The 23,528-nt window shown below is 38.7% G+C and overlaps 1 protein-coding gene and 1 long non-coding RNA gene across 2 annotated transcripts in view; one reads left to right on the top strand and one right to left on the bottom strand.

Annotated features, from left to right (window-relative positions):
• The window catches only part of gng13b (guanine nucleotide binding protein (G protein), gamma 13b), a 25,608-nt gene extending 20,631 nt beyond the window's left edge, over positions 1 to 4,977 (top strand). Inside the window, exon 3 of the mRNA XM_023270146.3 lies at positions 1,377 to 4,977. Coding sequence (XP_023125914.1) covers positions 1,377 to 1,482 — 106 coding nt within the window. The 3' untranslated portion in view covers positions 1,483 to 4,977. The remainder of the gene's footprint in view (positions 1 to 1,376) is intronic.
• Positions 4,197 to 22,181, bottom strand: LOC111568479 (uncharacterized). Its single transcript, XR_002746124.3, has 3 exons — positions 22,114 to 22,181; positions 21,085 to 21,280; positions 4,197 to 14,909 (listed from the first exon to the last, which is right to left on the bottom strand). It is a non-coding gene; the product is annotated as an uncharacterized LOC111568479 (long non-coding RNA).
• Between the last annotated feature and the right edge of the window lie 1,347 nt (positions 22,182 to 23,528).

Consider the following 23,528-nt stretch of genomic DNA (forward strand, 5'->3'; position numbering starts at 1 on the left):
ATCGACCAATTATTGTCCTGGCCAGATCTGATGTTCAGCATTTTTCCAATTATTTGTAATGTGGTTATACATGACCTGTCCAAAAACAAAAGTCGCCACCTGGATTTAACTAAGCAGAAATAAAAGCTGTGACATTGCAGAAGCTTATCGAAATGATGCCACAGCAAATGAGTGTCGTACTCAAAGCTAAAGGCAGTCCAACAAAATATGAGAGGGTGCGACTTTTTATTTTTTGGCCGGGTAGTATCCCACCCACAACGCGATCTGATTGGTTACATCTCACCAGGAACAGGTGATCAACACGAAAGGATTAATGTTAATGGGACTCTTTCAATTAAACGTATGTAAAACATAATTAAGCAAAGGCATCTTAACAAGGTCTGTCTGTGTTATTCTAAACTATGACACCAATAAAAACAATGACTAAATAAACAGGATTTTTTTGATGTGACAACATTAATCATTCCACAACAAGAATAAAGCAGTGATATGACACTGACTAATACCGTCTTGAAGGCTACAGTCGCAGTCATAATGCACATCTGAGCATGAAGCAAAGCTGCAGCCATCATTTAGCTCTGTACAGCACTCTCTTTATCTGTCTGCTGCTCTCACTGCAGTGCCAGTAGATTAAACGCCACTCAAGGAAACTCAAAAGAAACACTTCATCAGCTACAGCAGACTTTTGACGGCTGCTGTTTTTAATGTAGAAAACTAAAGTAATCTGGGTCAATGTTTTGAAACCCCTCTGAATACAAAAAACTGTTTAAGAAATAGGAGAAGCAGTGAAGGGAAGAGCGCGCTGTCTTACTCAAAAGCTGAGGTACTGTTCTTGGGTAATTAACTGAATTTAAAGCGAGACACTGCAACCTCTCAGAGTGAATAACATTCTCCCTTTAACAAATGATGTATTCACTACCCAAGAAATAAAGCACATTTGGGCTTATTTCAGTCCTCTGTGGAGTTACAACCAACATAACACCAACAACAAAATCACCCTTAATTACGAAACAAATGTTCAGGAACATAAAACTGGAATTTTAAATTACATTTCAAAATTACGCGTTATTTGCACAATTAACGCATTATTTTTTCTGTAGTTAATTAATTGAAATTAACACGTTACAGTCCCAGCTCTAGTTAGAAGAAGTATAAACAATATCAAATATAGAGATAGAACAATCTGCTAAATAAAGTCCAAGTCCACAGTAATGCCAGCAAACTCAACATCCTGTATAACATAAATTAAGCTTGTGCTTTTCTTTCCTTGTATGGAAAAAGTGAAAACTGGACAGAGAATGGATTATGGTAATAATCATCCTCTGGAATTTAAAACATGCCTCTCTCAGTCTCTGTGTCTCTTTCTCTCCATAAAGTTTGGTGAAGTGGATAGAGGACGGCGTCCCAGAGGATCCCTTCCTGAACCCGGAGCTGATGAAGAACAACCCGTGGGTGGAGAAAGGAAAATGCATCCTTCTCTAGAAGAAAAACATCCACCCTGCCACGATCGTTCAACTTCAACACACACCCTCCAGATGACCCCTGACCCTCCCCGGCCTCCAAAAGCACTGGCAGGATGGCGCCTCCTAACCTCTCACCTTGAATGTACAACAGCTGATATCCCCCAACCTCTCCTGAACACACACACACACCACAGCAAGGGCACAGAAACACACACTGATGGAGACACACACTTCACAATCCAAACTTTGGATTTTTCCACAACTGCCACACACTCACTGCAAGTTTATTCCTGCCACGGCAATGCATCATTATTATGATACGATGACAACGATCAATACTTGTACTACATGTCTTTATATGAATATACGACGACTTATTTATGCAGCTGCCAGTCACGAGCTTTTCTCTCTGCTGTTTTTCTTTTCTTCCATGAGTTAATGAGCTGTGGTAAACTGTAGAGTCACATTCTCACTGCCAGGCTGACTGGAGATCTGCGGGAGGAATTTTGTCCAGTAGTGAGACTGATTAAACTAAATTTTGTTTAAATTAAAAATAATCAATTTTTCTGAGTCTGTGTTTGACAAGCTAACTACATAAAGTTGTTAATATTTGATTGAACTAAATACTTCTACTCATAAGAGCCTATAATGATTTATAAGCAAATACAGAAAACTTTCAGTATAGATATTTGGACTGGAACGTGAGAACCCTTTAACGGGAGTTTGCTTTCTTTAAGTAGGAAAAGTGTTGAAATAGTTTTTTCTGAACGAATTTAATGCTTGTTACTAGTGCTGGGCGATATGGAAAAAATCATCCCGATATGGATTATTTTATATCACGATAACGATATATATCACGATATACCACAATAAAGTATGTTTTCAGTTCTCTGAAAAGTTTGACAAAAATGTCATTGCTTACTTTTCTCCATGAAACTTCAACCTGTTGCTGGGGCTGGACCCGAATATCCGAATATTCGGTCCCCATGGTGGTATGTGGATATTAATTTTGAGATCCAAATATTTTTTTTTTGTTTATATAGATTAAAAATGAGCAAAAGAAATAAAATAAAATTTAAAAAATTAACACGCAATTTTTTTTTTTTTTTGCTCATTTTTTTCTATATTTGGTTCTTACAGGGTTAAGCCAGGATTATGCTCCCTTGCAGATGTGTACATTATTTATACTTATATCAAATTGTATTACTTTCTACTTTGCTTGGAAAATCCATTTGATATAACGCACATTACTGCAGAGCATGCATTCTACTGTCCTTATTGCATAGTGACCACGCTGCCCCCTCTGCAGACATTTATGTGTGTCCATGTGGGGACTCTCGTGGACAAAATGTACATCGCTAGTGTATTTGTGAATGCCAGAAGTATAACACTGAACTTAGATTAAAAATCAAGATTACAAAACGTCTTGCTTGTCCTGAGCTACACAAGATGAGAAACTGTCTAAAGGTATCAGTATGAGCATCAGATATCAACGGAAGCTTCACAAAATCCCTCCCTCAGACCACATGTACTGCTGGTGACATAAACCAAACCCTTTACATGTAAGAAACAACATGCATGAACCCACCAAGCTTTCACAGCTACTATGTGACTTCTACAGTTTTCACACGCGGTTTTAAATTGCTCGTCAAGCATGGTTATCACATCGAGATCTGCAGCCAGTTGTTGTTCTGCTTCAGTGTCATTAGGCAGCTCTGTTTGTGTTGTCAGAGCAGAATGAAACTCTGGGCCTCTGGAGGGGTTTGAGTACTGCTCCTTCTCCCCCTTAGCTACAGCCCCCTAAAGATCACACACAAACGTTACACGCAGCCGACATGGAAACCAACACAGAGAACCGTGCGCACAAACATTATCTCTCACCACACATGTACAGACGGACCCCTTTAACTTATTAACTTATTTATTTATTTATTGATGAGACCTCTCCCTCACCTTAGTTTTTGTTTCCCATGTCTGCACTCCCTCTTCCTCATACCCTGAACTAAAACAAAAAAGAATAATTAAAAAAAACAAAAAAACAACAACTTCTACACCTTGCCAGATCACCATCTACTACTGCCTTGTACACAGTTTCCTTAAAACGAGAATGTAAATACGCGGCATGAGGTTCAAACATCACCACTGACCTCAGAACTGGCCTGTGGGTGTGCGTGCATGTGACTGTAACTGTGTGTTTATGTGTGTGCGCATATTTTCGACATAAATTTGGACATCGGGCTCCCATGCGGTTTGCACACGCAGCTGCATCACACACACACAGGCAGGCCTGAGGGCGAGCAGATCAACGACACACAAACACACACTGCTTAGTGAGAATGTGTATGAGGGGAGGAGTGGCAAGGATGTGGGATTCTCTACAAGGACTCAGGACAGGGAAGCCTCAAAATCATCTCAGTGCTGGAATGAATCTCACTCTATGTTCAGCACAAGCTACTCAGTGTTTAGATGACATTAGCCCTATTATCTGGAACTGTTATATTTTATTTTCCCCTTTTTTTAAAGTCAATTTTAACAATTATCCTGTCCACGAAGAGCTAATTAACATGATCTTAGTGTAAAAGATGCCTGAGAGGGAAAGATTAAATAGATAAAATGTGTTTGGGGAATATCTGGAGTGAAATAATAACCTGTAATCTAAATCACTGAATTTGGGATGAGCATACATCCATCAGCCACAATAATAAAACCACCTGCCGATATTGTATACGCCCCCATTGTGCCTCCAAAACAGCTCTGACCCATTGGGGCATGGACACAGGATCCTTTGGGTGCTGTGTGGGGTTTTGGTCACCGTACCATGAGTGGAGTATATCAAAAGTAACATCCACATGAAAGCCAGGACCCCAGGTTTTTCAGAAGAACATTGTGTTGTAAAGATATTCAGTTTACCAGCTGGTGATTTTGATGTTTTGGCTGACTGGCGTATACGCAGCATGAATCCTCAACAATGTTCCTAACTAGCTCACACACTGGCATCGGAGAATTGCTTTCAAATATAGCCCACTTACTAGATTTTATGTAACACTCCAGAGTAATTTGATAATAAATGTATGAAGTGAGACTTCCACAGGACAAAGAACTGAAGCTCTTAGCGTCACGTTACAAGCTTTTGGAGAGTCCCTCTAAATTCTCTGTTAACTTAAAAAGCATCAAATGTTGTCCATTACTAAACTGAAAAGTACACGAGAAGATTTCTGAGTCTGCCTGTCCCTTGTCTGTTTTCTGTCCAGCTACTGTAACTTTACTTGTTTGGTTTGTTTTTATATAATCTGAACGTAGGTATGTATGTACGTTATTACTATTACGATGACAGCATAAAACCTTGTCTAAATATCTAGCAACATATTCCTTGTGAGAGTGCTTTGGAGTTAATATTATGCATCAGATCAAAAGTCCTAGTGTAAAGATGACAACGAGCAATAAATTATAGATCATTTTTTATTGAATGTTTTACAAAAACATTTACTGAATAAAGTAGAAGATTTTTAGACAGCTTGGTTGTCCCGGGTGTTTTTTTATGTGCTGTCTGTGTACATGTGGAAAACGAGAAGTCGGACATCAAGAAAAAATAGCAGGGTCAAAATATAATTGAGGGACTTTTTGTAACATAGTTCACATTTGTGCTGTTTTCAGGCCTAAAATCAACATGGCAACCTATAACCAAACACCAGCTATCATATAAAGACACAAAATGATGAAAAACACACAAAATAATGACAAAAAAATGCAAAATGATGACAAAAACATCTAAAAGTATCACGAACAGACTGAAAACAGCCACAAAAAGGCACAAAATGACCACAAAACGGACTAAAAATGATCAAAAAAGAAACAAAATGACTACAGAGAAACAAGATGAGCAGGTCATATGATCTGGAATTAACACACTTCCTTAAGAGGTGTTTTTGTAATGGGGAACTTAGTTGAAAGTGATTTCTAGGACACAGATACAATTTGTTATTTTCCATATAAAATTTGATACATTGGCAAAAAAGAAATATCTGTCATGATTATCTCAATTTTATAAAAAGAACACAACTGTTTATGAATAAGCTCATTTTATTATTGTTTAGCTAATTAGAAGATGGTTTTTATAAAATTCTTACGGTTATTTAGTTGATATTTTAGTGATATCCAGTCATTTTTTATTAAGTGATTGTCTCCATAATAAATAATTATGGAGTTTGTAAAGATATGATCATAATGAACATAAAAAACACTGTTTTTTTTTTTTTTACTTTTAATAAAAATCTATGCAAGATATGTCCCATGGACTTCAACAGTCCCTCAATTATATATCGACGTAGCAACAGCAGTATTGTCATTTTATTTACAACAAACCTCTATCAGATAAATGCAGCAGCACAGGGTGTAAAGTTAACGTGCATAAATAAAGCACTTAAATATACCTTTCTCAAACCACTAACACAGATCCCTGACTGAAAATAATATCAGCAGGACAGATTTGCCACTTCCTACTCACTGGTGAAAAAAAAAACTCTCTTTTCCCAAAATGACAATGGCTAACATGAGCACTATGTCGCAGTGAATAATGAAGTGAAATAAAACAGCAAGTAGGTCTGCTTATCAGATTGTTTTTTTTTTCTTTCAAAGTAGAACAGATTGGAACTTTTGCAAAGATTACAATACACTGTATTCACATTCATTAACATATTTCACTAGGGTCGCGGGGGGTGCTGGAGTCTATCCCAGCTGACTCAGGTGAAGGCAGGGGACACCCTAGACAGGTCACCAGTCTGTCACAGGGCTACATACAGAGACAAACAATCACTCTCACATTCACACCTACGGGCAATTTAGAATGATCAATTAACCTCAGCATATTTTTGGACTGTGGGAGGAAGCTGGAGTACCCAGAGAGAACCCACGCATGCACAGGGAGAACATGCAAACTCCATGCAGAAAGATCACGGGAAAGCCGGGACGCGAACCAGGGACCTTCTTGCTGCAAGGCGAAAGTGCTAACCACTACGCCACTGTGCAGCCCTCAAAGTTTCATTGATATCTGCAATTCTACTATGCAACTAACTAAAATTATAGACTTGGAACAGAGCGTTATTCCACAATATGAGGTGTCTCTAGCCTTGTGTCTTTAGATTGATGTTGAAAAATAATCAAAAGGAATGATTTGAATCCCAAGTGTTGTAATTACTGGTACATAAAGGTGTCAATCACATCAACTACATCATACAACTCCCTTCATAATGCAGACATCATAATAAGCTACATAATAAAATACAATAGATATGTAAAACTTTGTGGAGAAAGTGAGAAAGACTGAAAGACTAGAGGCAGGTAGAAAATATTCAGAGAGTCCTATAGAAGAAGACTACACTTGAGGGTAGGACACAAAGCTACAAGCTCTTCCTCCTCCTTCCCCTCCACTGCTTCTTCAATTCATGAATAATAGAAAACAGGAGATATAGGAGGACTCACTTTTTTCCACCCTGTCAGTGCCTTTTGGTGTCTCACTTTCTCTTTCCCCATCTGTCTATTTCTGTCCATGGCTACTACTTTTTTTTTTCTCTCTTAGTCTCCGTCCCATCCCTCTCATGTCTCTTATTCATCCATACTGTGCTCTAGGGCAAATTTCTACAGCAACATAATCTACTATGTAAAGTTGAAGATATCTAGAAAAGCAGAACTGCGTGGAATTACAGCATCTAACCAACTATACATTTAGGTATAGCTCTCTCTTCAGAAAAATTGAAAGGAACCCTATGCTACTTCTTCTTGATAAAAAAAAATGGCAGTCAATAAAACACACCCTTGATTGGTTAAATACAGGCAGGTTTTGCCTCAGTTGGTAGAACCAGAAGCTAAGCTAATGGTCACCCTCTGCTGTGGCTCCAGCTATAGGATGATATGTTGTTGCTGTCAGACATGTCTGTGCTTTGGTCAGTGCTGGCTGAGTAAAATAAAACCGTACTGAGGCAACACACCAACTGTTCGTATCACACCTTACTGCTGCAAACTTTACTGTAAAATAATGCAAACTGTGCTGTAACGCAACACGACTATTGTTTTAGGTAAAACTTTTAAGTTGCTAACATTTTTTTCAGTTGTGTTGTGTTGTGTTGACATAATAATGTTGGTAATTTAATTTTAATTGGTAACTTAATATTGTGTGTAATTTAATCTCACATTAGTTGATTTAAAACTAAATCAAGTTGTTGAAACTCGAAGGAAATTTGCTCAATAACTTAATTTGTCTTCACCTTTAGTTCAAAGTAGAGGTGTGTGGATTGATCCATATATCAATAATATCGATACTAGCGTTGGTACTGATATTAAACAATAACAGTGTAATAAGATGGATACTTTAGTTTCAGTTTCTCTCCTATATGCCAATTACAAAGACTAGCGCCGTCTGAGCAGCATTTACCGCAGTCTGCACTGTGATGCCTTTTTACAACCCCATCTTCATTCCAGATATGGACGACTACATACAGCAACTAACCTTTGTTCAAAACCTATCAACTACTGAAAAAGTAAGTCTGGAGTACCGGTATCAGAATCAGTATCTGCAATAGTGGCCGGGGAGCTGTATGTACATACAAAGGTGAAAAGTGGTTCATTTGCGTATGGTTGCTAATCAGTAACAGAGGGTAATACAACAAAGAACAAAAGGTAATTGAATCAAGTGATCTGGCACACAACTGCAAACAGCAAAGGTGTGACAACAAGAGGCACGGGGAGGGTCTGATGGACAGTAACAAATAAAAGATAAAAGAATTGTGGATAACCGTGGGAAATGGAATGAAGGAGTGACACGTAGCACTAGAAGGTAGGGGTTTTACATATTTTGGCTTCTACAACTTCGACGGCAGAATCAAACCGGACAAGAGCCACGTTATATGTAAGCACTGCTGCATGCACTGGAGGCCAGATACACCATCCCACCATCCTGATGCTATTTCACCAACACGGCCATCCCAACACTCTACAATATGCATAAAATAAATATCGAATTGTAGGCCCTGAATTGTAATCATTATCAAATTGTGAGGTGCCCAAAGATTCCCACCACTACTAGAAGGTATCTCTAGCAAAAGGTGTGCTATTTTCTTCATCACATTGTTTCGTTTTGTTGCTATGTTTTAGCGTGACTGATTAAAAAAAGAAAAAAAAAACATTTGAAGGCGAGACTGAAATTACTGCTATTTTAATCAAGTGATCCAATCAGCTTTAAAACTTCTCAAAATTGTGTTTTGTGGGATTTTATGGGTTGCAATTGAGAATATTGGATTTTAGAAAACAAAAAGCAGTCAAAAAGCACATTTGGGCAACAGAGAAACATCTCAATTTAGATATTTTTAGTTAGATATGTTTGAAATACCTGGAAACGAGGATGGTGGGACGGCTGACTTGTGCTCAGGGTGTGTCTGTCTGCTTTTTATGGGTCAGCTCCCCTCAATCCCTTCAACACACACATGCACTCACTAATGCACTCAATCCCCCTCACCCTCACTGCTAAATCCTCACCCCCATTGTCCCTTTCCCCCTGAAATCCTCAAACCGTCGTCCTTCTCCTACACACACACACACACACACACACACACACACACACACGAACCAGCTCTCTCCTCAGTCCTGTTCCCCAGTCTGTCTGCAGGCAGGGCTAATGCACTGGTTAATGGCCCTCTAACCCCTTATTCACTCTCAGATTACCCTCTCACACACGTACACACTAACCAGCGCATCTCCACATGCACGTGCGCATTCATGTGCAGTCTTAACTACACACTGGTTAATGTGGGCATGTGTTCATACTGTACACTTACATACAACCCACACACACTCATGCACAAACACAAAACAGCCACTAATGGCCTGTCAGTGCTTAACATGTACATTCACCAGTGGATTAGGATTAACAATCCACCTGCAACACACACACACACAGACACACACACACACAGACACACAGACACACAGACACACACACACACACACACACACACACACACACACACACACACACACACACACACACACACACACACACACACACACACACACACGGTGTATACAAAGAGAACCAGAAGCAATCTCTAATGCACATTCTGCTGCTGGTGGTAATCTCTCTCTCTCTCACACACACACACACACACACACACACACACACATACACACCAGTACAACTGCTCTCTGTGCTGCTGAAGTCACCACATGCCATCTAATCTTAGAGCTTTAATCCACAGTTTCAAGGACCTTCTCTCTCGCTCCCCAACTCTGTAATAAATTCCTTCTTCTCCCGTGTAGCTACTCTATGGTTTTTTAATGAGTGTTTGTAATGTCTTGTTAGCATTTGCTTCTAATGCACTGTTTGTGTAGCGCTTTGTGATGTTCAGTCTTATTCTTGTTGCTGTATTATATACAATACTAAGCACAGTTTCGGCACTCTTATTTATTCAACAGTTTTAGTGGATTTCTGCTTTGTACAACAACACTGAAGATATCAAAACTGTGAAATAACACGTATCAGATGATGCCATAGGTAAAAGAACATTAAACAAATCAAAATATGTTTTACATTTTCTACAACGTTGCCACCTTTTCCTTCAGTCTGCGATGCGACTCCTCCCAAACAGTCTCAGCTGGGTTTAGTTTGATGACGGTGGAGGTTGGGTCGTCTGGTGCAGCTCCATCACTCGGCTCTTTGGTCAAACAGAGCTTGGAAGTGAGTTTTGGATCGTTGTTCTGTTAAAGACAAATGATTATCCAAGAATGTTTTGATAGCCATGCTGGTTAATTGTTGCCTTGAACCAGCAAACAGTCCCATATGTGGCTCTTCTTCCATATACAGAATCACAACCAGATACCATCTGTTCATCTTCTGAATCTCACCAGAACCCCATGGCTGGAACCAAAAATCTCAAATCTGGACTTATCAGACCTTTGTTCTTCTGGATCCACACAGTTCTCTTCTTCTTCATGGTGTCCTTCAGTAGTTCCTTTGCAGTAGTTCCACCATGAAGGTCTGATTCTCAGTTTTCTCTTAATAGTTGATGTTGAGAGCGTCTACTGCTTAAACACTTTGAAGTCTGGATGTAAGCTCTAATTGATGATTTCTGACGGTCTAGTCAACTTCTCCTCTGCAGCAGAGTGAACTCTTAGTTTCCTGTTCCCTGGTTGGTACCTTTAAAGACTTTTCAACTGACAGAGAACTGCTTTGGTCCTCATTTAGCAGCAGTTCCACTCAAGACCCACAGAAACAAAAGCCTTGTAGTGAACCAATACATTCTGACTGCAGCATTAACTCAAGTTCAGTAGCTGGCAGATTTCACAAATCTCAGTTTTTAACTTCTGTTAGAATCTCATATGTCCAATATTGACCTTAAAAGTTGTGTTTTGAGTTTTGTACACACCCACTCATGCTGTCATGATTTCTGTTTGGATCAGATAAGCATCAGGGGCTCAGAGGAAATCCATATTTTAAGTTCTGAACCAACATATTTATGGAATTCAAATGAGAAACGAACTGGTTCTCTGTCAGTCAAACAGCCAAACATAACAGCCATTTTCATCACACTGTTTGATGTTTTTTTCACTTGAAAAATCTTTCAAAGTTTTTGAAATGCTCTGGGCTGACTGACCTTTTTGTTTTAGCTGAGCACTTCTTACCATTTTATGGATTAATACAGTAGATAAACAGTTGTTTGTTGTATACAAACACCACCTCGGGACATGGCCTCCAATCCACTAAGAAGACAAGAAATCCCACAAGTTAACTTCTGACGAGGCTCACTTGTTAACTGGAAACCATTACATATGAAGCAGGTTAAGAAACTGCCAACAGTGTGCAAATCTGGTGGCAGCTACTTTAAAAAAATGTAATATATTAAACATATGTTGCTTTAATATATTGTTTGCTACATTATTTTAGAGGCACTATTGCAATTACATGGCATTATTCCCTACACTATTACTGCATGTGTGCACCTGACCGGTAACAACAGCATCATAACTGATGAAACACGATAAAGCGATCACCGAGGTGCACCACAGAACACTGCAGGAGGTCCTTCATCCCTGAGGCAATCAGACTTCACAATTCCTCCAACTTCTGCAGAAGGGATACACAATGGACAAACTTTTCCATGCGCAATATAACCGGACTCTTTCCTAGTAGACTCAAGTGAAATACATCGGTGCAATAGATCTGTTTACTCTACGTCAGTTCTTTTTGTTAATCTTTCTAGTTCTTAGTATTAGTATACAGTCACTTTACACATTTAAGACACTATACACACTTAAAACATTTTACACACTTAAGACTCTTGACACACTGTGACACTTAACACAAACACTTTTGAAACTTACAATTTGTACTTTATATTATTTGTTATTTCTATTTTACTACTAACTTCTGTGTAATTGTGTATAATCCACTAACCTTTGTTTATTGTACTCTGGCAAAATAATTTCCTCCAGGATGAATAAAGTAGATCTTATCTTATCTTAAATATAAAAACATTTTATGCTAATATTAAAGAACAAAATCTCTATTTTAGCTACTAAATACCAAAAACAGCTTGAATTTTGGATGGACATTCATATGGTGTCCGCTAAACAATGTTTTGCAAATGTAGGCAATTCCTAAAGCACACTTAACGTTATGTTCTGTTAATGTCTGTACTGAAATTATTCATTGAACACACTTCCACAAACCAATGTGTGTTCTCTTTAATGAATAAATAAACTAACACACTACAGCACTCACACATGCACATATTCTCACATACATTAGCACCATGTCTGATATGTTCACATTGGTTCTGTGACTCTTTTCTCACACTGATGAAGCTACATGATATCATAAAGTGAACACACTTTCCTCAGTCTGTTTACAGGTGTTGGGTTGTACTGCTGCATACGTGAAAAATGTTGTACAAAGAGGCTCCAGAGGGAAACGTGTGAAATCTGAGCATCGCTGGGGCTACAAGTTTGAAAATGAAAAATATCTCGAGGTGTGGAGTCAGAAAGCAGACAGCTTACCAGACCTCTGTGGCCTGATCCTCATCTCTGCTTGAGGCTAGCAGCTCCAGGATGAACAAACCACTCAGATATAGTTCAGCTGCACTGGTGGCAATGTAAGCACCAGGTTTTGACAAGAAAATGTTACTTATATATCTTACAATGTAATCTGTTTCAGTCTTAACATCTCTCTTAGTTTGCTTCAAGTTATAAGGAAAATGCAATGCTGTCATACAGTAGCTTTGGTAAAATGATCCACTCAGTTATCTTTTCTATTTTCACTGGAACTGCCTCACAGCACACTCAGGCAGCTTTGAAGGCAACCTCGTGTGTCATAGCTCTACAGAAGCAAGTCAGAGAGATCTGTTTGTTTTTCCTCTCCCGTGGAGGCTATTTTGAGCATTCAAAAACATTCTGGCTCTCCTTCGCTGTTCTAACTCCCGTAACTCAAAATGCTTGCTGTCTCTTTCCGTCTCAGGTTTCTCAAAAGATACGACCCAAGTGTGTCACTATCTGCCTGGTCTTACAGATTACTGAGCTGATCCGCTGGTCAAAGCACTGGATTCCCTCGTCTTTGGGTTACCATCAACACTCATTATCACAGCGAGGGTTAATCCACCAGAGCTACAGTTCAGACTTTCTCATAGCACTCTGTCAAAAAACTCCAGTGCTTGTACAATCTGTGCCAGCTCTGGTCAGCTTTTAATGGCAGGAACTGCATGCAGCAGAAATATTTGACTCTTTGCTTTCCTTCCAGCTGCTGTCAGGTGAAAAAGTGTCACTGTTACCACGGGTGATTTTAAGAATAAAACAATGGCAGGGAGGACACACGTAGTTTGTATGATTTCTTAAGTATGTGGTTTGGGTAGTTAAACTTTACTATGGATCAAATGACAATTTGAGGACTATGAGACAAGATGAAAGGTGTTAAAGAGTGACAGACCTACAGAAAATTATCACCTGTGTCTGCAGATCCCTTTGAGTTTGTAGAGCTTTAGTGAGGATTTCATCTCATTGTTTGGCTGCTTGGTCCACAACGTTAATGCTCCAGTTCTTTTTTACTACTCTCATAAAGTGGTGTGATTTTCATCTGGACCAGATGGCACTTTTCAGAGCCTCATAATCCCTGGTTGGATTTGAAGAAGACCAAGTTGTTTGCTAACATGGTCAAATCAACTTTAAAGTGAGATGATGATATGTCAGTGTTGTGTTCACGAGTCACGACTTGCCCACATATGGAATAAGGAAAAAAACATCTGTAGGTTTTTGGAGATTAATTTGCTTGCTGAAAGTTGACAAAAAATTCTGTGTTTACATGGTCATAACTAAATGCAATAACAGTTGTAACACCTGCAAGAGAAGCCTGGCTGGAGGACTAATCTAAAATAAAATGAGTACAAAGGCGACTTATGACAATTTAACAAATGTTGTCACTGACACCAAATACTATTGGAACCAGTACCTGCTACTGCTATGTATAGGGTTAAGTAAATAGCAGAAGAGGATCAGATTCAGAAGAGTTAAAGAACGACAGGAGCCAAGACAGAGGACAATCACAGTGTAACAGAAACACAGGACAGAATTTTAGATAACTGTATATACTGAACTGTAATTTAAAATAGACAGACAAGATTCAGGTAATGACATATCCATCCATCCATTATCTATACACCGCTTATTCCTCACTAGGGTCGCGGGGGGTGCTGGAGCCTATCCCAGCTGACTCGGGCGAAGGCAGGGGACACCCTGGACAGGTCGCCAGTCTGTCGCAGGGCTACATATATAGACAAACAATCACTCACACATTCACACCTACGGGCAATTTAGAGTAATCAATTAACCTCAGCATATTTTTGGACTGTGGGAGGAAGCCGGAGTACCCGGAGAAAACCCACGCATGCACAGGGAGAACATGCAAACTCCATGCAGAAAGATCCCGGGAAAGCCGGGACGCGAACCAGGGATCTTCTCGCTGCAAGGCGAAAGTGCTAACCACTACGCCACTGTGCAGCCCCGTAATGACATATATCAATATAAAAAGGAAAACAATCTAAATTGTTTAAAGAAACAAATGAAAGAAAACTCCTAAGGATTTTTCAAAGTATTTGTAAGGATCACTATTCTCTCAATTTCACTCCACAGTAAAGTTCATATGAGAGATAAGTAGACTATTTGTCTCCAGAGCTGTATGTGTGTGTACAGTTCAGTCCTACCACACTCAATGTAGATGGTGGAAAGCGTTCCTCAGGTCACAGCAGTCCTACTACCAAAAACAGGTTCAGCATCTTGTAGGCTGGGCTCGCCATCCAGTACTGGAAACTGTCTCTCTGGAAGTTCTGAAATCATATCTCAGTCTCTGCAATCTTCCTGGATGGTTCTGAGATCTCAGCTTGTCTGAAGAACACTCCAACTCAAAAACGTGACCTATAAATAAGATCAACAGAAAATTACCTGTGTTAATTCTATGAGCATTTCTGGCAAAGGACAGAGCTTATGAAATCAGCTTAATTCAAATGTCTGTTGTACAGCATAAGCGGACTAACAGGACGTCTTTGGTTCATAATCATCTAAGTATCATAATGCTTAAAGCAAAAGTTCACTCACTTGAGGCTTGGCAACATTATGGAACACAAAACAAGTGATTCAGCTTTAACTGTAAAACACCAGTGTAAACAGTAGAATTTACTAGCAAAGTATTTTGTTCATTTCTTTATTGATAGGGACAGTGCACATTAATGAACGTCTATTCAGACAGCAGTGGACATAAATGTGCTGAACAATAGCAACAATGCTAATTTACATCCGCAAGTACACCTTTACAGGAAAGTAATTCACACTAATAGTTCTAAAAGCGCATCAAAATGAAACAATAAAGTGTGTGTAAGGTACAGAAACGTGACTGGACATTTCTGTTAATTACATATAATTAATATTTCTTCAATTCTCGCTAATACTTGTAGCATATTCCGTTTGGATTTCACATAGCACTGATTAGCATTGAAGTTAGCGGACGTTTTAGCAGGAGTCAACTGGGTTTAATATGGCGGATATTAGCATAATGGCTAGCGGACTCTCAAGCCACAGTTTCCTACATGTCCGACGCTACAAACTGACTGGACTCACCAGTGCATCGAACTGGGACATTGGGTGGACAATAGCAACAGGTGCCAGTGCTTTTACTATGATAAATTGTCCTCCTTCTGTAGCCTCTGTCAGCTACGCCTGCCTTTTGACCTTAACTGACGTAACTAACCAATGAACAGTCAGGATGGCGGGCTGAAGCCTCTGATTGGCCAACGTGAACGCGAACTGCTTTGCTCTATTGGCTCGTTGCCACGCTCATCACACCAATATTGTTCGTAAGATCTGAGACGACCTTGCTTTCTATTACTGTGTAATTTGTTTTAAATGCGTAGATGTGGGGTTTGTGCGATACAATCACGTGTAACAGTGTTAAAGGATCATGAGCGATTGTGATAATGGGATATGTGCAATAGTGTTAAAAGGAACATGTATAGGGTAACTATCTGTAATGTAGACAGGGATATGTGCAATAGCGATTAAGAGAAATGTGCAATGTCGTGTGCAATAGTGACAATGGGAAATGTGCAATACAATTATATGTAATATAGTCAGAGGGATATATGTAGTGCAATCTTATGTTATAGTGACAGAGGGATAAGTGTACTATAGCAATGTGCAACAATGATAGGGATATGTGCAGTAGCAATAAAGAGATATTTGCAATATAATCATGTGTAAATGTTAATTACTGCTTGGTAGTTTGCCTTGGTCCCCCAGTTTTTGTCTGTTTTGTGCACTTATTATCTTGTTATCACTTGTCGCTTGTTTTTCTTTTTTGTATGTCTTTGTTGAGTTATGGTACGATGTTATTTGTAATTTCTTTATTTTTGATCTGCCAGTGGGACTCGAGACGGAAATTAGCCAAAATTCTCTCGTATTTACATGGAAATGTACATTAATACTAACTGTTCCATTCTTAAAAAATAAAATAAACATAAAATAATCACACGTGTAAAAAAACATTCAATAAGATTTACGTTTGCTTTAATACAGATATTTATTAATTGACTTTATTTTTGTTCATCTAGCAACTCTGGATTCCAATATGATAACATAAAATGGTAATATATAAAACAGATTATGTTACCCTGCATCTTACAACAATAATGCCTGGCGTAAAACATGCATTTATGATAGCAGATTTTTTTAAACTTAAAATTAACCTGAAAAATATAGTTATTTGATACTCGTGATCATAAACTCAAGATGTCCTGTTAGTTCACTTCAAAACATTGGAAGTAAAATATCAGGCTCAGATAATCACAGCTTAAGAAAGCTGAAAATACGACAGCCTTTTAGCAACGTGGAGAGCTCCATACGTAGATGTCAGGTTAAAAGTTAAATATATAAATATAATATTGCAAGCTCCATCAACACCACAGCCATTAACGCAGCATTAAACCAGGCTCAGCTCTTCAAGATCAATAATAACCCACTCGTTCAGTTCATGTCCGCATAAACCAGCCGGATCAACTATGAGGTCAGGTCAATGGTGGGGGGAACGACCACAATGTGCTTTTGAGGAGGGGGTGGTGTAAGCCGTAGATGCCTGTGATCTGAGAGCTGGCGGCCAGACAACAGTCCTTAGACACCATGTGTCGTCAGAAAATAAAACCATTAAAACCAAATATTAAATGAGCATTGTTGTCGGAAGATAATAAAAGTTTAGGAGCACTTTTAATGAATTAACAGCAATCAAAATCAGAATGTAATGCAGCCTGAACTGTATTCCTGCAATCAAAACTGTACAAATCAAATAAGAAAAAACACAAGTGAGACAAAAAGGAAACACAAAACGACAAAAACGAGAAACAAAATGACAAAAACATGAGATGAACGACCTCAGACAAAAAACAAGACAAAATATTACAAAAATGAGACACAAAATGACAAAACAACAATGAGCAATCCAGTATCTTACTTTATGATTAAAACAACTTGCCATGGTCTAGGAACTATGTTAAATTTATAGTTTTACAAATTTACAATTTGCAGCTAATATCTGTTCTGTAATTTTTATACTTTACAAAGTCATCTGCAGGCCAGATTGGAACCACTGGAGGGCCGGTTTAGGCCTGTGGGCCGCATGTTTCACACCCCTGCTATAGTATTTGAAGCCATGAAATAAACAGTTGACACATTTATCCTGTTTGTAGTCAACATTGGACCTTGGATATTGGAAGGTTTCCCATTATATAACAGGAATAATAGCAGGCACCTGCATATTAAAACTACATTAACTCCTCTTAGGTAGATTTAGCTGGTCTGCCAGGAGTGGGGAAAAAATCTGATCTCTTCTAGTGGATTTAACATCCTACTTAAGTGGAAGCATATTATGAGCAAACTGTACTTAAAGTATAAAAAGTAAAACTATTTCTTATCTAGTGTCAGATTATTTATATCCCGTTATATTGGACAGTTTGCATGTTATATTGTTGGGTTGTAAATCTATAGAAATGTTTTATTGATTTATACGTGTTTAACAAATTTACAAAGTAAATAAAGCTGGTTGGTAAACGCAGAAGACTATAAAGTGCAACATGCTCCTTGAAACAAAGTGGAAACGCTCAAGTAAAGCACCCAAAACCTGCCTGTTCTTTGGTAAATGCACTTTCAACCTCTGCCTTAAGCACAAGATCATGGCCTTTGTGAAAATAGAAAACGGTGGGTTGATGTATTGAAGAATTGCCAAACTTCTGAGGAAAATCCATCACATAAGCTTTTTTTTTTTTTTTTTTTTTTTTTAATAAAGTTGACCCAGGTAAAAATGCTGTTGCTGAGCCAGGATAATCCTTCAAAATTTCCACAAGCATTCCTTATCTGCCTTTGACCAAGTATGATCATCTCTGTACTACAGAAGACAGGACGGAGGAACCACAGCATTCTGTGCAACAATACCGGTTGTGTAGTTTGTAAATGCAGTATTGTGTAGCAGTGGTAAAAGCAGGCCACACCAGATGCTACAATGGCATTTGGATGATGGTTTTTTTCAGGCATTTCTTTGTGCAGAAAATAATACCAGGTCAGTTGAAGCTTTTCTGCTTCTTTTGTCTTTGCTGGTTGAGCCTCATTTTCACTGGTTTTATTTATCTTTCCACTGAAGATGTCAATTTAGACAGACAACCTGCAAACATGATGTAAAAATTCTATGTAAGGATACTTATTTTACTGCTGCAGTGCTACAAGAATTGTTTTTGATCATCCAGCACTCTCATTCTTGCTTGGCTCGACTGTAACAGATGTTCATTTATATGTAAAAGTCCCACATTCAACAGTTTTCATAGTATCATTTAAAAAATGTAATCAAGGAATTTGAATCAACTATTCAACCTTAGTTCAGTGAACAACAGGCAGCTAGGGTACATTTCTAAGTTGAACTAAGTTAAAATTATTTACAATGCAGCAAATCTAAGTTCAACATTCACTTTTTTATTTTATTTTTTATGTTTTGGTCTCTACTAATAACCTAAATGCTAACCTACTGTATTTACACTGGCTTCAATTATTTTTTCTAATACAGAAGAAACGTTATTTATATCATTATTTCATTTGTGATTTTTGAAACTTGTCAAAATAAAACGTGTTGAGTAACCTCTGAGAAGCCGATCTTAATTCGTGTCTTTGGTTATAGATAGTATTTGGTAATATAACAGTGTTCTATCCATACAGAGGAGGCATACTTTAAATGTATTGAAATTATAAGGCATCTTTGAGTAAACTTCGAGTATCATTTGAGTATCTCATTGACGGGCCGAGTGTCCTGGTTTTCGGTCATCAAAATATCACCTTAGGTATATTTGAACTTTTTCAGTCAAAAAAACCAAACAAAAAACAGCTGCCTGCTGTGCCTGGAAATGAGACTGATGGAGTGTTTAGAACAACCAACTTACTTTACTTATGTAGAACCAAAACCCTGAACAACAAGCTCAGAGCAGAAATCCTGAGTTACAATATGCTTACAATATACACGAAACTTAAAAACTGGACAGAAATGTGTCATTTTATTCTTAAGAAAGTAAGAAAAACTCCCTCTTCGATATTGATTTAACCCCTGTAAACTCAAAATTGTTTCAGACTTAGATATTCAAAAGTTTTCTCAATGAAATGATGTGGCTTAGATGTAACCCCACCCATCCTTCTGCCATTCGCTGCAGCTTAAGCACACCAGCTCACCTAGGACTCTACTCAAACACTGTGAAACTGCTCTACACTATACTATGGCAAGCTGTAATTCTATTGGAATCATTCAGCTATACACATTCTACAGATTCTGAGGAAGAAAAAAATGACAAGAATTGGTTCTTTAGGTTTGTTATGTGTGAAATCCAGACTGTCATGGGTACATCGAAGTCCGCCATGATGTCGACTGCTTATTTCACTCACAATGTTTGTTCCAGCATGTAAAAAAAACACTATATGGACATGTAAACAAAGTAAGAAAATGGATTTCTGTTGCCCAAATAACCCAAAGTGCACTTGTGAGGGCCTTCTCTCTTTTTTGCTGCACATTTATGCCCATTTTTCAGTGGAGGGAAGTGAAGGATGAAGTCATCCCAGTGCCGCTGTGAGGCTCATTTATGTGTTTGCAACAACAGTAACAGAAGATAGATGTTAAGATGAGACACTATTAATAACTTGGCTACCACAGCACCACAAAGCTGTCACAGAAACCCTGCTTTATTGTGTCCATGGCTGTATATGGAGAAGGTATCCAGGATGGGCTTCATTAAGATGTATGCACTGATCCTTGTACCATCTGCTCCTCATCTCTTTGCCTTAGAAGGAAAAGCCCAAACTCTGGTCATCTCTCATCTATCTCACGTCCTGTCTACGTCCATTTCATGTCTCTATCTCCATCCCTCTCTTTCTGCTTCACTTTGTCGCAATCCCTCGTCTTCCTCTGCCTGTTTGACTTCTCCCATGTATAAATTAAAAGATATGGCTCTTAAATGTCTTTCCTGTCTTTTCCCTCCTCCTCCTCTCGCTTGCCTCCGTGTGTCGGGAGATATGGGTCACACAGGGGGCAAACTTCATTTCCGTAAATGAGGACAGAAAAAGAAATCCTGACACACTAGTTAGTTAACGACACACTGCCCCTCTCTCACCCCGACACGCACACACACACTGGAGCAGCAAGCCGAGACCTGTTTGTAGAGCTAATTAGCATTGACTTGCTCCGTGTGAGTGTATATGTGCTCGAGTGTGTGCATAGCTGGGATAGGGTTGTGCTCTGTGGCCCAGTTTTGGCTGAATAAGGGAGAATACTGCAGGCCTGATAAAGAGGCAGGGGTTAGAAGGGACAGATATAGATAGAAGTGAGAAAAAGGAGAGGGAGGGAGGGAGGGAGGGAAGAGACAGAAATGCTGGAGTTGTTAACAACTAAAGCACCCCAGTCCCCCGTGAGTTTCCAGTGTGTGTGATCATTATATGTGTGTGTGTGTGTGTGTGTGTGTGTGTGTGTGTGTGTGTGCTTTTGCGCCCGAAGTCTGTGTTTATTCCTCTGTGGTGTCATTACCGGTTGTCCCGCTCTCGAGGGAGTCCATGTTTATCCAGGATGGTCTCTGAGCTGTCACTGCGGGAGTCACGGTCACCATGGCAACCAGCAGATGCAAGTGAGCCTGAATGGATGTCACCTCCAAACGCAGCCCGTTCAGCATATTAGACAGATCAGTCAGCTGACGGAGCGGTGAATTCCAAAACCCTGAGTCAAACTAAATTATTTGCCAGCAGGAATCAATGAAGAAAAAAAAAAGTTCTTCAAGGAAATGCCAAGTAAAAGTTTAATGCTGCAGTATTCAGGATTACTTTCATTCCTTGACTAGTTTACACATCTCTGCATCTTTTACACTGGCAATGTAATGCTTGATTAGAACTTTGAAACTTGAAACATTTTACCTGGAATTAAATTATCTGTGTGTGATCGCTACAAGTGCCACTTTATTCTGCCACTCATATGGCCAAAACACATTTCTAAGATACTTCTCTTTAAATCCAGTCATTTCTAATCATCCAAAACATATTTAAGCCACATCATGTACAACTCATTCACATAAACAATAATTAACATTAACTTATGAACTCATCTGACACAGTGTTCTTACAGAAAATGCAACAACTGAAGACAAGTGCAAAACCACAAGGCGGCTGCCATTCATGCACTACAGCAGGACAAGCATCATACAAGCCTATTCTATTTTCACATTCAGCTAGTAACAAGGCAACAAAAGGTAGAACAGGTGCTTCAGCATTACATCACGTTCTGTTAGTGTTACTTTGTAAATCCTTTATCTCATAGTATTCATAGAACAACACAACATTTCCATACATTGTCACGTCGTGTTCACTTAAAACTAACGGCTAACTCAGACACACATCGCGGTCACTGTAAGCTAACGGCTAACTCGGAAAATACATTCGGCACAAACTATGTTCAAACTCTGTGCTCAGACACTTATTTTGTACACCAGTAAAGCCGGATGTGTAAACAAACTCTCAGTGGAATATAGGCTTAGATTTCAGTGATTTAACATCACGTTTTACATACCTGTGGAACAGTAAGGAACAGACACAATTATTTACGTGTGACCGCTACAAACGCCATTTTATTCCGCCACTAATCTGACAGTACTTCAGTGGTGTTTCCTTTACTGGTCCTGGCACTTGGGTGACACCTACTGTCACAAAAGGGTTATGACAGCGACATTTTGACATACTAATCTGATTGAAAAACGATCAATAAAATAGCTCTACAACAATGTATTACTGTGTTTTGTTTTGTTTTTTTAAGGGGGATGTCAGTTTTTCTATGTTACTTTTAATAGAGGCTTTTTCCCATCCTCTACATGTCCATTTAATACAGATGTTCCCACAGACAAAATGACTTTACGCTGAGCACAGGCGCGTGTTACGTATGTGCATGTTATGTACGATACTGAATTGCGTGACCTAAATATGTAGCAGGCTGCGGGAATTGATGGGACTCAGAAACACCCCCACAATTTAATCAATTGTTCCTTGTATCATTTCCAATGGATATGTCCTGATAAGTCTGCAACGGTTGATTTGTAGTAGGATCACAATCATGTGATCGTCAGCAGGCAGCTGACAGCACCACAATGAATTTTAAATGAAACAATTTAGATACATTTGAAGTGCAGACTTTCAGCTTTAATTCTCAAATGAAAGCTGAGGGTCTGCACTTTATGTCCATGTTCAACATATAACTATAACTGGAATATGTTTCATTAAATAAGTAAAGGACACAAAACTTGTGTCAGTGTCCAAATATATATGGACCTGACTGCATGTACATTTACAAAGGATTATCTGGTAAGTTTATTATATTTCATCGTCTCCTAAAAATGTCATATTTAGAAGTTGTGTTCCAGTTCATGACACTAAAGTGTCTTCCTGTTTATATAGTTGATTGTTTACAAGTTCACATTATTATTAGCAAAGACATTCGTTAAGTTTTACTGGTGTAATCTGAAAAAAAAAACCAAAACTTGAGACTAGCTAGTGGTGAAAGAATGTAGGATGCATGTAGACTTAGCAAAGGTTTTTGCACAAAAAAGAGGTCACCAATTTTTGCACAAAAGAGCAGAAGAATTGTAAATATACAGTAAATGCTATTAATGGAGCTTTTACAATTATGCTGTGTTTCTACCGAGAAAGCTTGTTTTCCATATTCCACTCTTGAAGGGACTTTTGAAGCAGAACAAATCTTAAATTCTAGGCAACGGATTTAATTCAGATGTTGTGCAAAGGAAATACATCATTACCAGTAAACATGCAAACAAGCATTGCTGCACTTTGACAGCTGAAAGTCGCACATTTTACTGTTTCTGACTGCATTGTGCTACCGGGGGGGAGATTTTTCAAATGCTATTATTAGTTGGAGTTTTACATAAAACTACAAGCATGGCATTAAATGCCAAATAAAAATAACAAGATAAACAC

The sequence above is a fragment of the Amphiprion ocellaris genome, chromosome 19 (assembly GCF_022539595.1).
Source record: "Amphiprion ocellaris isolate individual 3 ecotype Okinawa chromosome 19, ASM2253959v1, whole genome shotgun sequence".
Taxonomy (NCBI): Eukaryota; Metazoa; Chordata; class Actinopteri; family Pomacentridae; genus Amphiprion; species Amphiprion ocellaris.